This window comes from Leuciscus leuciscus, assembly GCF_965113295.1.
Source record: "Leuciscus leuciscus genome assembly, chromosome: 4".
In the NCBI taxonomy this organism is placed as follows: Eukaryota; Metazoa; Chordata; class Actinopteri; order Cypriniformes; family Leuciscidae; genus Leuciscus; species Leuciscus leuciscus.
Window position 1 is genome coordinate 43229216 of NC_138728.1, and position 17098 is coordinate 43246313.

The window sequence follows — 17098 nt, forward strand, 5'->3', positions numbered from 1 at the left end:
CCAGAAAACATGAAAAGTGACAACCCAGTAACTTTTATTTTGTGAATATTTTAATTCCCTTTGTAAAGCACTTTGAATTGCCAAATTTTGCCTTGTTTTAGGCTAGACGTCAGGACTGTGTTTGGATGGCTATTAGATGTCTCTTAAACAAAATTGCTTGCTGGGCTGTCACTCACACGGCCGAGTTTCACATACATCAGAAAAGAGAAGAAAAGACCATCACAACTTCTGCTTCATGTCAACTTTAAGGGTCTGATGGCACTTTTTTTTTTTTTTTCACACATTGACCACGAGCTTGTTTGCCACTAGCTTTAAAAAGAAGACGAGTGCTGATTACATCTAAAAAAACAAGGAACAAAAATCATTTATTGTTAAAGAGAAGAAATGTCTGATAGTATTTATGATGATGTGATTGGGACTGAGTCTGAGGGAAGGCAGACAGAGAGACTGGAGATGACAGTGGAAATCTATGAGAGTGCAGAGAGAGATCATGACTTCAGGACAGAGACAAACACACACCAACCACTTCAGCGTTCAGGTAATCACATTCATTACTTTGATAGAAACATCACAGTCTGCACATATTCAGTTATCTAATGTCATAAATGTGGTATTCAGGGTTAATGATAGAAACATCACAGTCTGCACATGGTCAGTCATCTAATGTCATAACTGTGGTATTCAGAGTTAATGATAGAAACATCACAGTCTGCACATGGTCAGTCATCTAATGTCATAACTGTGGTATTCAGGGTTAATGATAGAAACATCACAGTCTGCACATGGTCAGTTATGTAATGTCATAACTGTGGTATTCAGGGTTAACTTAGTCGAGCTTTGGTTCTACTTTTTGTTCTTCTGATGCTATTATTGGATTTAATTACTAACCGTTTGTATTTAAAAACAGAGCAACATGTTTACTCAGCTTGTTTACTCATAAATCTGATATCTGAAATTATTTTATGAACTGAACTGTACACTGATAACATTGAACACAACTGAAGCACAGCGTGTCTATTGTTTGCCCTTTATTGATGAAGTGAACCTCAGATGAGGTCAGGTGTATTTGAGTGTCAGAAAAACTGCACAGATACAGCCAGCATTAGTTTGGTGTTATCATGACGGTTTTATGGAAGACCTGAGGCCTTCATAATAATGTTCATTGTGTTGCTGGAGAAACAGACTGTAGAATTACTGTATTTAACTGTGAAGTTAGTTAATGCCATCAGATTACTATAGCAATGTGCTCCTGTAGAATTACTGTTTTAAACTGTGAAGTTAGTTAAAGGACAAGTTCGGTATTTTACACTTAAAGCCCTGTTTACAGATCGTTTCTGATGAAATAGAACGTTATAATAGAATGTTAAGATTAAAATTTGGACACATGCTGCTGGCCCGATAATTTTAGGTTTATTTCGCTTTCCCCCCCACCTACACAATGGCAGCCTATGGGCACTGGAACAATACTTCCTAAAACGCATTAAACTTTCGATTACAAAGACGTGAAACTCACCGAGTGGTCAGGGGTGTTCACTGGTATGCTCACACAAAAATCGCTGCAAAATATGCTTTCCAACAGGTTTTATCGTAGTTTTTGTCCAACTCCATTGACTTGTATTGGATGAGCTGTGTGAGGTACGGTATTACTCTGCCGCTTCTTCTTCTGCTTCTTCTGTGTATTCAATTCAATGCCAGTGGTTTGCTTGCAATTGGCAAAGGTGCATTATCGCCACCAACTGGGCTGGAGTGTCTATTATTCAAGCTCTCAACGGAAGAAGTACGGGTGTGAGGCGTTTGGAAAAATAGATCCACAGTTTTACAACGAATGGTAAAACACCTGTTGGAAAGCATCTTTTGCAGCGATTTTTTTTGTGAGCATATCAGTGAACATCCCTGACCACTCGGTGAGTTTCACGTCTTTGTAAACGAAAGTTTAATGCGTTTTATGAAGGATTGTTCCAGTGCCCATCGGCTGCCATTGTGTAGGTGGGGGGGGAAGCGAAATAAACCTAAAATTCTCGGGACAGCAGCATTTGTCCAAATTTTAATCTTAACCGTTCTATTTCATCAGAAACGATCTGTAAACAGGGCTTTAAGTGTAAAATACCGAACTTACCCTTTAATGCCATCGGATTTCTGTGATTTAGCAGTGTGCTCCTGTAGAATTACTGTATTTTACTGTGAAGTTAGTTAATGCCATCAGATTACTGTGATATAGCAGTGTGATCCTGTAGAATTACTGTATTTAACTGTGAAGTAACAGTTAATGCCAATGCACAAAGCAGTGCGTGCTTACTGTTTTGAATATCAAACACTTACTTTATTCCACTCCGCTCATGTTAACCCTCTGGGGACCAAGCTGTTTTTGGGGCCCTTGAGATGTTCTGACATGGTCTGTTTGACTGAATTTTCGCGGAGTTATAGATCATTTTCGAACGCGTTTCAAATGGGAGTTTACTGACAGAGAGAAGGCAGAAATAGCATCATGTTAATTTTTCTTTATCTGTCAAAAAGCAAAACACTTTATTTTTATTGTGAGTATACAGAAAAAAAATAGAAACTGAACAGGATCGATTGATGTATTACACGAAAATGAAAGATCAAAATTAACAGAGCATTTTGTGTTTATTTTCATTGCTAAAAAAAAAACAAGCAAAACGCGCGGGCGCGTTTTTGGTCCCCAGAGGGTTAATATTGAAATATTCGCCAAGGAACACTCAGGTAAGATGATGTAACATTAGAACAGCCTTCTATCTGTATCTTTTTCTTCTTTGCTCGCTGTTTTGCTATTATTCTCGTGCACTGACTCGTTCACTAAATGAACAGCCAATTAGAGTTCTCTCTCACCGACGGCCCGACGCCGATTCAACATGACGAATCGGCCGAAAAAAGCAGAGGAGGACCAATTTCAGCTGACGGCGTGGAACACACTGAGAAAACTTAGTCGAGCTAAGCTCGAGTTCACCCAGATACGCTTAACCTTATTAGCTTAAAGATTATATTGGCAAACGGACTTGTGAACTGTCATAATGCCTACATTAAAGGTACAGTCTGTAAGGATGACAGCTAGCTGTCGAAATGGGTACTGCAGTCCAAATTCAAAATATCGTTGTTTCCCCCGACCCCTCCTCCTCAGACTCGACGCTCATGTGGGTTGCCAGTTTGAGAACACACAATAGAAACGGGGACAATTGACAATGAAAGCCGAGGACACTTACACACTGTAACTTGATGAGTTGATTTATCCATGTTTTAATATGTTCTAATATATTCATTGAGATTTTTAGATGGGAATTTTTAGGTCGGGTAGAATCTACAATCTCTGCCCCAGTTTGTCCATTTCCAATACTCTGTGTTTCCTGCAAACTGCAGGGTTGCCAACTTTGGGACTTTGGCTGGAGTGAGACTCTGTAAAACTTCAGTGTGCGCGCGCGCGGAGAAATTTTTTGGCAACCCTAACCCTAATTTTAAAAATGTCAGTCCTTGTTTACTTAGTATAAACCCTGATTTATGGGGGGGAAAAGAAAAAAAATGAATAGAATGGAAACGTGTTTTCAAAATGTACAATTAATTTATTGATTGCACTAAAAAAAATTAAGATAGAGGTGATTAAATAACAAACATGTAAAACAACAACATCAAAACAATAAGAAATCTCAAAACAAAAGGGACACATAATAGTTACTCCACCTCCCCAGAAAACCACAACACAAGTTTCACACATTAGGCCTGTTGTAGCCTGTGCCACAGTGGCAGTGTTGGCCTGCTTCACCACCTCTGCAGGAGGCTCGTATCTGAAGCAGGGTTCAATCCGTTCATTGTGTCTGTCACGTGACAAATGAACGAAAGACTCGGAAGGTAATTATTTATGTTCCCTGTAAATTATTTTTGACTGCATTATAATGATTTCTTTATTCAGAATATGATAAAGACTGCGTAGGTGGATGTGTCCGTGGAATTTGGCTGTTCTTAAAAGTATAACATTTAAAGCCCCTTAAATGAACGAAATGACTCGAAAAAAGATTCGTTCATTTTAATGAACGAGGTAGAACAAGCGAGTGAGTAAAATGATCCGAACTTCCCATCACTCACAGGGTGCCATCAAGTGACAGTCTGTTCCTGGTGTCAGTCTTGTTTAGGCCAATAACTGAAAAGGTTCACTCCGCATTTGAGTGTGGCAGGCTCAACACAATCTGGGCAACCTTTCATAAATTGGGGAATTTTAAAATGCCACTTGCCCGATTTGACAAAACGTAATTTGTACCATGAGCCTATTTTTATTGAGCAATTTAGCTAGCCCACATAACGAACGTCAGACAACGTTCGCAACTATAGCTGAAGTCTGTACTCTCGGCACACAGACTGATTAGGCAAGGCTACGTCTGTAGTGAAAGGCACACCATTTTATTATCTGCTTACCTTGATTGTCATCCAAACTTTCAAACGCGCATCAGTGACTCTGAACCTCTGAACTCTCTCTGAACTTTTCACACGCAACTGATGTATCAGGTGCAAGGTTTTCAGCGAATCAACGATCAGAGAATACTGCCGTGAGAACGTTGTAGGGAGATGTTAGCCTACAGCTGTTGGCCTTAAACTCCTCTCCTGTCATTAATACGCTGTGGTCTAGTCATCAACAGAAAATGAACGGATTGAGAGGGGAGAAACGTGGATTTTGGCGTGACATTTCTTGCGTGTGCGCGAGAGCGTGAGATTGATGCTGAAAGCGTGAGTGTCACGCCAGATGCGTGAGAGTTGGCAACCCTGAAACTGGCATCCCAGGGTATCGAAATACCATTAAGGTGAACCGGCAGTGGGCGAGATCACACACAGACCAGAACAAAAAACAGTCATTCCAACACAGAACGGGTTAAAGAAATAAGTAAAATAACTGGCTGTAGAAGTGTTTTTCAGAGAAACGAGTATGTGAACTCAGCATGTTTCCTAAATATCTGCAAACATATTGTGGTATTTTTATGCTTTAGTAGAGTGAAAAATTACATACAGCACCTTTAAGGCCACAGCTTACCTTACAACTTTATTTCCCAGTGGTCACCGCAGAAAAATGCTAACGTTGTTAGTACTAAGAAAAGCTATAGTTAACCAATGTTTTCTAAATGAGGCTCCAAAGAAATTTCCGACGGTGTTTCTAATGTCTCACAGTTTGCTACTAACTTAATACGGTACAATTAACACTAAAACCAACATCTTTAAATTTGCATGATCAAACCTATGTGAGTACGTTAATGGCTAACAACATAATCTACAACTAACGCTATTTGGTTAATACTTTTAAATTACATGCACTATCATATAAAAAACAGTCGTTTAATTGAGCAAATTTTGACATTATAACACTTACCGCTGAATCCATCAGATGAGACCACAGAGGAGAAGAGAGAGCTCAATGACACAGTGTTCGCAAAAGACTGAATTTACAGTAGTTTCCTGCATTATTTTCACAGTACAATTCTGAATATGGTATTTTGAAATATCACAGTTAAAGCCTGTGTGATAATGTAATTTACTGTGAAATATTAGTTCCTGTAAATAATTTACACTGTAGGTTCTGTGGTACACAAATTAAAATGTTTTGAAGATTTCTTGAGATTAAAAAAAAGCTTAAAAGAACACGCTTTTAAAGCGCTATTAAAAGTAGCATCAAATATGACCTGGGGGATTATTCCAAGTCTTCTGTAGTCATATGATATGTTTGTGTGAAGAACAATCTGAAATTCAAGTTGTTGTTTATTGATCAACTTCTCCAGTGAGCTGTTAAACGATGCAACTGAATAAGAGTCACCCTGAAAATGTGTTAACTTGAACCCGGCTACTACATCTAACCACACTACCACAATGGTGCCATTTAGCAAGAGCTTTTTGTTACGCAAATTCATTGGTATTATCAGACAGGAAGTCACATGCTCTTGTACTTTGTCACTTATTGGCTTCATTTACTAAATTTAGAGTCACATATAGCAGAGGACTACAGAGAAGAAACACACATGCAAATTCATTGGTATCATTTCCATGACCAAGTGAACAAAAATGTCTCAGCCTGTTTATGGCAATATAAACATTGATGGAACACAAGATCTGGACAGAGGCACTCAGAGAAACCATACAGGTACAAATACAACACATCTTTAGGAAATTAATAAAACCTTTATCATTATTTTCTTTACTTTATTTTCAGGAAGTGATTGTGTGAAGACCAGAAGCTCCAGAGCAGCTCCAGTGTGTTTGGTGCTTCTGTGTGTTCTTCTGCTGACTGCAGTCATAGTGCTGTGTGTCCACATCCATACCAAGAGCACAAACTACACAGAAGAGAGACAACAGTTACTAAACATGATTACCAACCTCACAGAAGAGAGAGACCAGCTACTAAACATGATTACAAACCTCACAGAAGAGAGAGACCAGCAGCTAAACAAGGACATAACCTTGACAAATGTAACCAAGAACAATTACCAGACTAATGAAAGAGACCAGTTTAATCAGGAGAGAAATGAACTGTGGAAGATGCTCAATGAAATGGGTAATGTTAAACTATAGTGTTTCCATAATTCAGTACCAGTGGTAAAAAGTGCTAGTAGATGATCTGGTTCTGTTTACAGATGGATGTATTCATCAATCCAGTTTTTACTATATGTCTTCTGAGGAGAAGAGCTGGTCTGAGAGCAGAAGATACTGTACAGAGAGAGGAGCTGATCTGATCATCATAAACAACAGAGAGAAAGAAGTGAGTGAAAAATAGATTGACCACCGAAGGTTGTGCTGCACTCTTACTGTATGACCATCATCTCTGTCATCAATTCCTCAACCTCCTCTCTTTTCAAACCCATAAGACTTTGTTCTTCTTCAGAACACAAATGAAAGATATTTTTAGTGAAATCTTAAAGTTTTCTGTCCCTCCATTGAAAGTGTATTCACCCAAAACTCTGACGGTTCAAAATGCTCATCGAACATACGTAGAGATCAACCGTTCTTGCTTGATGCTTGAGAACATAATTGCTCTGTTTGTTCGCTGATCAAAGTTTATATGTGAATAAAAGTTAAATTGAATCTGTTCATCATATAAGGTGATCGTGTCTCTTCAGAACACTTTGATTAAACGGCTCAATTCATATGGATTTCTTTTACGATGTCTTTGCAAACTTTTTTAAGCGTCAGAGTTTTGGGTGAATAGACTGTTAATGGAGGGAGAGAAATCTCTCAGATTTCAATATAATTATCTTTATTTGTGTACCGAAGATGAATGAAAGTTTTATGGAGCTGGAACAACATGAGTGTGAGAAACTGATGATAGCATTGTTCATATTTAGGTGAACTAACCCTTTAAATGTAGTTTCCTTGTTGGTTCTACTAGGAGCTTGTAAAGAAGATGTCTGGAAGTACTGGAGTCTGGATGGGTCTGACTGACAGTGATGAGGAGGGCAGATGGACATGGGTTGATGGCAGCACACTGACCTCTGGGTGAGAAATCACTGAACTGAACTGATTATTCTCTAATAAATGATCATATCTCACAGTCTGAACATCTAATGCTGATCTGTTGATGCAGATCCTGGAGGTTTGGAGAACCAAATGGATATGAAAAAGAGAACTGTGCTGTGTTATATCCATTAGGGTTGTATGATTATCCATGTGAAAATGCTTTTAAATGTATCTGTGTGAAAAATATTTAAAAAATGAGTAATTAAATATATTTTAATCACAGCCGTAATAACATGTGAACTGTGTTGTAACTGAGTCAAGTTTCTTAATATTCTCCCCATAGTTGTAAATAATGACAGTCACTACTTTATAGTGACAGTGTGTAAAGTATATATAAAACATGATGACATCTTATCACAATAAATACATTATTTATTAATGTATTTAATAAATGAGTCCAAACACAGAGTTCAGTCAAATATAACCAACAGTAGCTTGAACCCAGAACACAAAACGATTAGCTGTGATGGAAGACTGAAGATTAAACCTTTAGATGACACACAGCTCATATGCTGAAGATTGACCAGATCAAAACAGTGATGGACTAGTTAAAGGGGTCATGACAAATCAAATCAGCCCTGATCTTTTGACTTAAAAGAAGTCTTTGTACCATTAAAACATAGCTTAGCTTAAATGTCCTCCTCATTATGTCTTAACTGTTTACGTTCAGACATAAACTGCTTTTTTTATGTGGATACTCGTAAAAACGGGCATTTTGACACATAAGTGTGTATTTGACAGTCCAATCCCAATAAAAATAATTCAGTTCAGTATGAGTAGCGGCTTATATGCATTTCGTGTAAGATCACAGCTATTTAGTACAACAGTAAAAGGCTTTACGTAGCGTTATATAGTGTGCTGAAGGTACACAGGCTCATTGATTGCCATTGTGTATATGAACACTGCAAAATATACCCTAGCGGCAGCAAAATTTATTTTGCAGCCAGGGCAGTCTAGCAACTCTCCGTTGACTTTAGGAGCTGTAAAAACCTAAATTGGGTCAGGCCAATCACGTCGTGTATAGAGTAGGCGGGGCGGGCTTAACATAATGACGACAGAGTTGTGACGGTTCCCTGCTACTTGAAAACAAAGAATGGCGGCTGCTTCTGGCAAACAGTCTTTCGAATCGGCTTTGGCCGCGACTCTTATTGCGTTATAAGCGCTGTTGCACTCTTATAAGCGCTGTCCTATTGCGTGCAGAGGGAATGGAGATTCCCGCCCCTCAGATTGAGCCGTGTCTATGGTGAGTTGCCAGACCTAACATCTTGATGTAGGTCTGGCTTGCCAAGCTATCTTTGTCTTGTTTCCAGTCCAAATATCTAAAGATTCTTAAATCAAGAAGCATTTACTGGATGAGTAGATTTCTAATGAAAAATAAATACAAATTAAGTGAGTTGCTAGACTGCCCTGGCTGCAAAATAAATTTTGCTGCCGCTAGGGTATATTTTGCAGTGTTCATATACACAATGGCAATCAATGAGTCTGTGTACCTTCAGCACACTATATAACGCTACGTAAAGCCTTTTACTGTTGTACTAAATAGCTGTGATCTTACACGAAATGCATATAAGCCGCTACTCATACTGAACAAGCAAAATTATCTGCCAAATGGGGTAAGAAAAAAGTTAATTCAAATGGAAATCAAGAAAAAAATCTTAATTCAAATAGAAACCAAGTTTTTTTCTTACCCCATTGGCAGATAATTTTGCTTGTTTTAAGCCAAAACTCAATTAAGTTTTTTATTTAACAGAAAACAAGATAGAATTTCTTATGTCATTTGACTTCTCTAGTAAATGCTTCTTGATTTAAGAATTTTTAGATATTTGAACTGGAAACAAGACAAAAATACTAAGTAAGAAAAGTATTTTTTGCAGTAGATCAGGGCTGTGCGTTAACTTTTTTACACATAGCACTGCTGCTACAGAGGTTGAAAGTTTTGTAGCACAGCCCACACAACTGTAGCACAAGTAGAAAACATCTGTTACCATCTCAGAAAACCAGAAGTGTTGCAGTTCGTCTCTTAAAGGGTTTACTTCAGGATTTAGCATTAAGCTTTGTATTAGTAGAAAACCTGTAGTATTTTAGAATTACCATGCTTTCCACCCTCATATCCCCCTGAGACAAGAGATTTATGTATTTTTTGTCTGGAAAAAATCCTCCGATGACGCAAAAATCGTCATTTTGCGTCATCGGAGGATTTTCTGGCCAGAGGCTAAAGACTACAGCCAGTAGATGGCGTTGTTCCGCATGTTTTCAGCCCGCCCATACAGGGTGGGATCTCACTCAGTCAGAATGTACACACAGTCAGTCTTTCTTTGGAAGCTAAGCTAGCAGGCTCTTGTTCTGTGGAGAAAGCTGAATAGTAGGAGAAAGCTGAGTAAGTAACCATCCTCCTTTTCCCGGACTTGTCCGGCGGGCGAGATCGTTCAAAATGTCCGGGATTCAGCTTTTGCTTTCTGCGGTCGCCATTCATTGTTTACATGCACACCTTTTGTTTCAATCTAACTGAATTCATTCCGATTGGTGAATTTGAATGTAGTGTTTACATGAACGCTAAACAAGTGATCGGTTGATGTGCGTTTTACCATTGCTAAGAAAAATTCCCGCTCCTCCGTGAGAGATGCGAGACCCGGCGCGTCTCAGTAATCACGCCACCGGCCTCGCGCTGTTCTCCCGCGGCCGTCAGCCTCGTCCTGCTCGCCACAGTAAACATGATGAATGAATGGCGACTGTAGAACGCAAAAGCAGAATCCCGGACATTTTGGACGATCTCTAAATCCCTCGCAAACTCATCACGTAGGCTAGCTTTGTTGTTTACAACTGCGCACTCTTACCGGTAGGCGTGGCCTCCTAAGGCAGCGAAGCAAGTGCATTCTGGGAGTTGTTGTCTTTCATCCACATAAGCCAACAATACATTTTCTGGCTTTTCTCAGTCTAGAAAGCTCCAAATTCAAAAATTTCTTCACATTTCTTCTACTTAAATTACCTATTTTAAATACACATTCATCTTCCCAGAGGTGAAGTATCCCTTTAAACAGGCATAATGTTCCATACAGGGCACAAATAATACAAACCTTAACAAGAAATGTTTTCAGTCAAACATTTTATTTGCCAAAAATGGCAACCTCTTGCTTATAACTTTAAGTCAATTTTGTTTGTAAAGCAATCTCTTATCTCTAATCAGAATCTAATGTCAATCCACTTTGGTTGGGCTCTTGAAAATACCACTTAATTTTCCTATAAATCATTAGAAAGGTCTAGAGTTGTATTATACACTTTTTTCAAGGAGTCATATGACGGTTCTAAAAAGAACATTATTTTGTGTATTTGGTTTAATGCAATGTGTTTACGCGGTTTTAGGTTCAAAAAAGTAATTATTTTACACATACTGTAGTTTATTGTTGCTCCTCGAGCCCCGCCTTTCTGAAACGCGTCTATTTTTACAAAGCTCACTGTTCTGACAAGCACGGTGTGCTCTGATTGGCCAGTGATCAAGTGTGTTGTGATTGGCCCAAATACTTTAAGCATGTGATGGAAATGTCACGGCCCTTACCATATTTGGAACATCAGCTCCCAAAGCAATAATGACAGGTGATACACTATGTAAAGATAAAACCATGTCTCCTCAATACTGCTCAAAACACGCATTAGTAGCAAATTCTTGAAATATGAAAATATGAAAACATACTTACAGACTGTATCTTGAGTCAGAAGGACCAGACTGTACTTGCAAAGATGTACTTGCCCCACTTTTTAGAATCAGCCTTTGTGCACAGCCGGCCTTGTGCTCTCCCAGGTTCTGGAAACAGTCCTGTGAAAAATGCGCAGCACACAGTCGAATATTTATGTTATCAAACCTGGAAAAACTCACTCTTTGAATACGTCATCATAAATTACAAAATCAATAAAATGCATGGCAAATATTGCCTAATGGTTGATCACAAGTTTATTTTTATTTTATTTTTACAATTGGCCCTCTCCCACTAAGTAAAGAATGAAATGTAGCGATGAAGGTCCTCCTTCCTTCATCTAGAGACAAAACTGGGGAGGAACATGATCTGTTTTCTGGTGGAGGATACGTCACCCTTAGTGGAAACACGTTAATAATGTGAGTACATTTAGAATAATTGTATACCGTTTTCTACTCTATATTAAAAATACAATTACAAAAAGGTGTCAGTCTTAATTTTAGATTATTAGATTATTTTATTGTTCAACAGTAATTTTAATCTGGTTTGTGTTTGAAAACGTATTATAATACTCTTAATGATTAGCCTATATTAGTATAAAAACCATCAACATTTTTTTTTTTTTAACCAAAGTGTGAAAGAAATGGTGACTCAAAATCTGCAGTGAGGATGAGTGAAGTTTTGTGTGAGGCAAACATGAAAACTTCACAAAAGAAGATAATAAAACTTCTGTCCATCTATCAATCCTTTTCAACTGGGAGACTAAACGTGAGAAGTCAGCAGTGGAAAGGTAGGAAATTAGAGGGAAACTACCTCTAGGTCCCTTCGCTATTACAGCACTGGAGGGAAAGAGCGCTGACCTTGAGGATGAGAGGGGTCTGAAGTTACCAAAAATGAGCAGACCATTTGAGGCCCCATTGTGTAGAGACCCCAAAAGTCCCTCAAGCTCCAGAAACCCTCCAAAAATATGAAAATTCCTTTTACCTCTCAACTCAGCTCCACATCACTGTCTCCACCTTGTGGGCATCCTACCTCTCCACTCAGCTCTGCAGAGGAAACCAATATCTTTCAGTTTTAGAAAAACATGTAGGCATTACAAGCAAAGTAATTGGTAAACATACATATGGTACAAAGATTTGTTGGACTGTTTTTGCCTGCCCTTGCAACGTAAGCAATAGAATATTAACAAGAGAATATACAGTATCCCTTTGTTTCCATTTTACATGTGTGAAAGAGGCTTGAAATGGGAATAATGTATACATACTTATTTCCATAATAGGGCCCTTCAAGCCCTTTAACGCACTGCACCTACAATGGAACTTGAGAGTGAGGTTACAGTACATGCTATTAATAACTTTGTGAAAATCATATTGCTACATCATTTCAGCAATTCACCCTAAAATGACTCACTCTGGTGTTGTTCTAATGTCGTATGCACTTCTTTTATGCACCACAAAATGAGAAATTTAAAAAAATGTCCCACTCGCAGTCACCCATATAATAGGGAATTAGCCAAGAATGTAAAAATCACGAAGCAACCGTAAACAGGACGGCGCAACGTGGCATTCAGTCATTTATTGAGTTCTCATCCATAGGGGCGCCACTCATCCATAGGGGGGCCAAATTTTTTAGCGCAATTTTCCACCGGACAAAATTGTGCTTGTTAACTCATGATTTCTGTTCTGTCTGTGCGCACCAATCTTGCACTTCTATCTACTCCTCAACCAGACCACCTAGAGACTTCGGGTTTTCGGCATTATGTTAAGGAAGGTCTAATCTCGGGAACGCACAAAAAAAATCCAGGAAAAGATTTACTATCTCTTAGATAGTAAATCCCATGACGTCAGAAAATTGCGCTAAAACACTCACTGAGTTTTTATTACTTGTTTACTAATACTATTTTAATACTATTAAATAGAAATATTACCAAGTAAAGCAAAAAAAACAAACAAAAAAAAAAACACGAGAACCCCAACTCATCCGGAAAGTTCCTAAAGTATTTCTGAGATGCACCACATATTACGTCATCACGTTGGAAAGGTCACGAAAAAAAATATGATAAAATAATAACTTGATAAAAATAGTAATAATAATAAATTAAAACAAAAATGTTGGACGATTTTGAAGTTGGAGGAGAAAATATGTTTTTCGCCCTTCCCTACCTTACCAAATAACTTGATGACGTAATGCGTAGCACATCTCAGAGATGGTACACAAAGGGCATTTGTGGTTAAAAAGTATATATATATATATATATATATATATATATATATATTTTTTTTTTTAGAAAATGACCGATCGTTTCGCTGGATAAGACCCTTATTTCTCGACTGGGATCGTGTAGAGACTTTGAAGCTGCATTGAGACGGACATTTGGACCTTCTTTGAACATTGGTATATTCTGTGTCGAAAAATCATGGAATGTTTTCCTCAAAAACCTTAATTTCTTTTCGACTGAAGAAAGAAAGAAATGGATATCTTGGATGACATCAGGGTGAGTAAATTATCAGCAAAACATTTTTTGAAAGTGAACTAATCCTTTAAGACAGTGACTGACACCTACTGGCAGTTTTAGTTTACTATTTAAAGTACCCTTTAATTAAAAAATGTCAATTTAGATCATTCATTTTATATTTAAATACTGCATAAAAAACAATACTAGCATTTATGCAATTGTAAATGCAGTGTAAATTTATTCATATGTGGATATCTGTAAAAAAAAAAAAAATTAACTGTAAGACCCTATTTAAAAAAAAAAGTTCACCCAAAAATAAAAATCCTCACCCCGAAAGTATTTCTTTCTTCTTATAATAGCAATATTCCTTCGTAATTATTTCAGGGCAAAGAATTGACTCGGGTCTTCGTTCAAGTTTCATTTGTTTACTGAAAGTTCTTGCACAAACAGAAAATAAACAATAAATAAACTCCGGTCAAAAACTGTGTTGCTCCGTCTTTCTTTCTTTCTTTTAGGAAGTGCCCAATTCTTAAAGGGAACGTCATTCTTAAAGGCGCTAAGAACAATACTAAAATACTTCCAATACTAAAACGGAGCAGACCATTACAACTTAAACAGGGGGGTGTTCAACGAATGTACATAAATAACATGAACCTAAATTATACTTAAACATTTAAGCCTTTAGTGTTAAATTATAATTATTCCAATTATGGCTCTTACACTTCTGCTGAACACAAAAGAAGATATTTTATAGAATGCTGGTAACCAGACAGTTTACAGTAGCCATTGACTTCCATAGTATATAGTCTTTCCTACTATAGAAATCAATGGGTGCCGTCAACTGTCTGGTTACCAGCATTCTATAAAATATCTTCTTTTGTGTTCAGCGGAAGAAAGAAATTCATAAAGGTTTTGAACAACATGAGGGTGATGTTGTTGAACTATTCCTTTAAATTATTCATGGTGAAGTACTCATTGAGGAAGTATGACTGAAGTATGAGTAATGTTTTTGCTGATTTTGGCAACCTGAATGTTTGGAGATCATATCTGGAGTAAATGCACTTAGGGGAGAGGTCAAAAATTAGTAATTTTTATCATGATGTTCGATCAAAATGTGTGCAGTAGAGGGTTAATGTGTTAAAAAGCCTGGAATATTTAGTGGATTTAGTTATAAAATGGAAATATGTAAAAAAAAAAAAAAAAATTATATATATATATATATATATATATAATAATGCTAAAAAATTTTATTTAATACATTGCTTAATAACAATTGAAAAAAAACTATTTACTGTGGTAGAAGACTGTCTGTGGCGTGGCAATAAGATAAAAGGGGGCCCTTGGTGTTGCTATTGCCCTGGGGCCCAAAGTCCTCTTACTCCGGGCCTGTCTGTATGCTACAACTACACAGTGAACAGTGACTTATCGTATTTCAAGCTAGCTGTTAGATTTAGTCAAAACAACGAGAAGATACGCTCAACATGGACCAAAAATAGAAAAAAAGCAGATAAAACAACATTTATGAATTAGTTAGTCAACAGAAATAATGTCTCTCAGAACAGACAGTGCATCAGTAAGGCCAGTGACTTCACAGACACTGCTATCCTCTTCTCCACATTTAGGACACTGGCTAGAAGTTTCCTGCCACTGCAGCACACACACTTTACATCCCACCAGGCTCTGGCAACAGACTGCATACATTGGCTGCTGGAGGGGTCCTGTAAAATAAGAGATATCCAATAAATGAAATTTGAATTAGTCTTCAGTCATTTTGTCTGCTCAAAAGTTTTTACAAAAAAGTTCATTCTCAGAGAAAGCAACAGGAATTTAAACAAAAAATTTTTTACATTTATGTACAGTTTCATGATACGAAGACTTCAGTCGCAATAGACAGGCTTATCCTAAACAGCTCATCTTATGGAAGCCGATGTGAGAATATCACATGATCAGTATGCAGAATATTTTTTTCTGTAACATTCCATTATTGGATACGTTATTTATGGATTAAATCATGGCCAACTGCAAACAGCTCATTTCCATAATGGCAACAGTAACTGAGTGATGTTGCATAAACACATGACTTGATGGAAATGACAGAATTGGCTAAATGAATTTATGCAAAGCATCAGAGTGTGTACAAAACAAACGAGTTAGCAAAGCGAACCTTTGCATATAAGACAGTTGAATGCTGCCCGTAGCTCTTGTGCTTGGGAGTCTGTGACCACCCGTGTGTTTCTCCTGTCACTGGAGTCAGAGAGCGTGGCTTCTTGTAGACCTTGGGCAGTCAGCACAACTTCTTCATTTTTTTCACACTCATCATTCTGCAAGACACTGCTATCATCATCTCTCGGACTGAAATTAAGATAACACAAAAGATAATCAACATTAAACACACACACTAAAATTTATTCAGACACCTTCAACATGTCTCACATGATCACAGTTTATTCACTATAGTTTAGAAAATGGTAATAAAATATGACAAGAACTCAAAATGATCAAATCAGTTTTGGCCATCCTTCTGTTAGACTGTCTCACAAATGAATTAGGTTGAATATCTGTCAGCTGTTAAATTTAACTACACAATTACATAATACCAATTTAGCTCAACCAATTTCCTAATTAATTACCATTCATTTAGTTCAGTCTGTGGTGTAAAAAGGTCGCATTTGCAATTAAAGAAAAAACACTGAAGCAAAACATTATTTAGTCAAAGTGTCTGAATATTTTTTTTGTCCCAGATTTTTATACATTTAACTGGTAGTCACTGTATGAAGAATATTTGGGTATAATATGTCACAGTTTACTTTATTTCTCAATATAAAAAAAATATTAAACATAATATCTGGTGTCTGACTAATTTTTGGTTTGACTGTATATGACTGGCAGGCATCACCTGTCAGTGTTTAGTGGCAGCGGGCAGGCTGATTCTGGCAGGTCACGTGACTCTCTGTCGCCGTGGTCTTCATGATGACCCGTTGAGCCATGTTCACAAATTTCAGACACATTGTACACATTTTTTCTGGAGACCTGCAAAGTACACAAGCCCAAACATTTCTTAAGTTTTTGTTTGTTTGTTGATCTATCTTTTTTACAAAAACAAAAAATTTAACAAATTGTTGTTATTATTATTGCTTAAAACCTTTTTTTTACTCAACGTACAATCTCATCATGCTCTACTGACACCAAATTCAGTGTTTAACACTTGCGCTTAATCAGTAATAAGATTCTTAACTAGCAGCACCTGAAAATCCTGCCGATTTTCTCAGTGTACGTGTCATCCTCCCTTACTGTCACTATCTTGTTACTTTTGAAAAGCTAATAAAATAAAGGTCATTGCTAATAAACTGGATGTTTAAGTTCTGTTGATTTTATATGAAAATAAAAATGATGAGCAAGACACCCAGTGTACGTGATAATTAATTTCACCAGAAATACGTGTTTAATTATTTATTTA

General features: G+C 37.3%; 1 protein-coding gene and 2 long non-coding RNA genes across 5 annotated transcripts in view; 1 reads left to right on the top strand and 2 right to left on the bottom strand.

Moving 5' to 3' along the window:
* Positions 1-250: 250 nt before the first annotated feature.
* Positions 251-17098, top strand: part of LOC309496103 (C-type lectin domain family 17, member A-like) — a 56937-nt gene continuing 40089 nt past the window's right edge. Inside the window, exons 1-5 of one of the 3 annotated variants that reach the window (XM_082166090.1) lie at positions 251-538; positions 6197-6538; positions 6618-6742; positions 7370-7476; positions 7565-7671. In XM_082166090.1, the coding sequence (XP_082022216.1) occupies positions 385-538; positions 6197-6538; positions 6618-6742; positions 7370-7476; positions 7565-7671 (835 nt within the window). In that variant the 5' untranslated portion in view covers positions 251-384. Of the gene's footprint in view, positions 539-5735; positions 6107-6196; positions 6539-6617; positions 6743-7369; positions 7477-7564; positions 8149-17098 lie in introns of those variants that run through there. The other 2 variants (XM_082166089.1, XM_082166093.1) reach the window with 2 other exon arrangements.
* On the bottom strand, positions 4288-4768 carry LOC309496185. Its single transcript, XR_014205042.1, has 2 exons — positions 4466-4768; positions 4288-4376 (listed from the first exon to the last, which is right to left on the bottom strand). It is a non-coding gene; the product is annotated as an uncharacterized lncRNA (long non-coding RNA).
* LOC309497836 lies at positions 14874-16628 on the bottom strand. The gene is made up of 3 exons (XR_014205730.1): positions 16538-16628; positions 15806-15993; positions 14874-15359 (listed from the first exon to the last, which is right to left on the bottom strand). It is a non-coding gene; the product is annotated as an uncharacterized lncRNA (long non-coding RNA).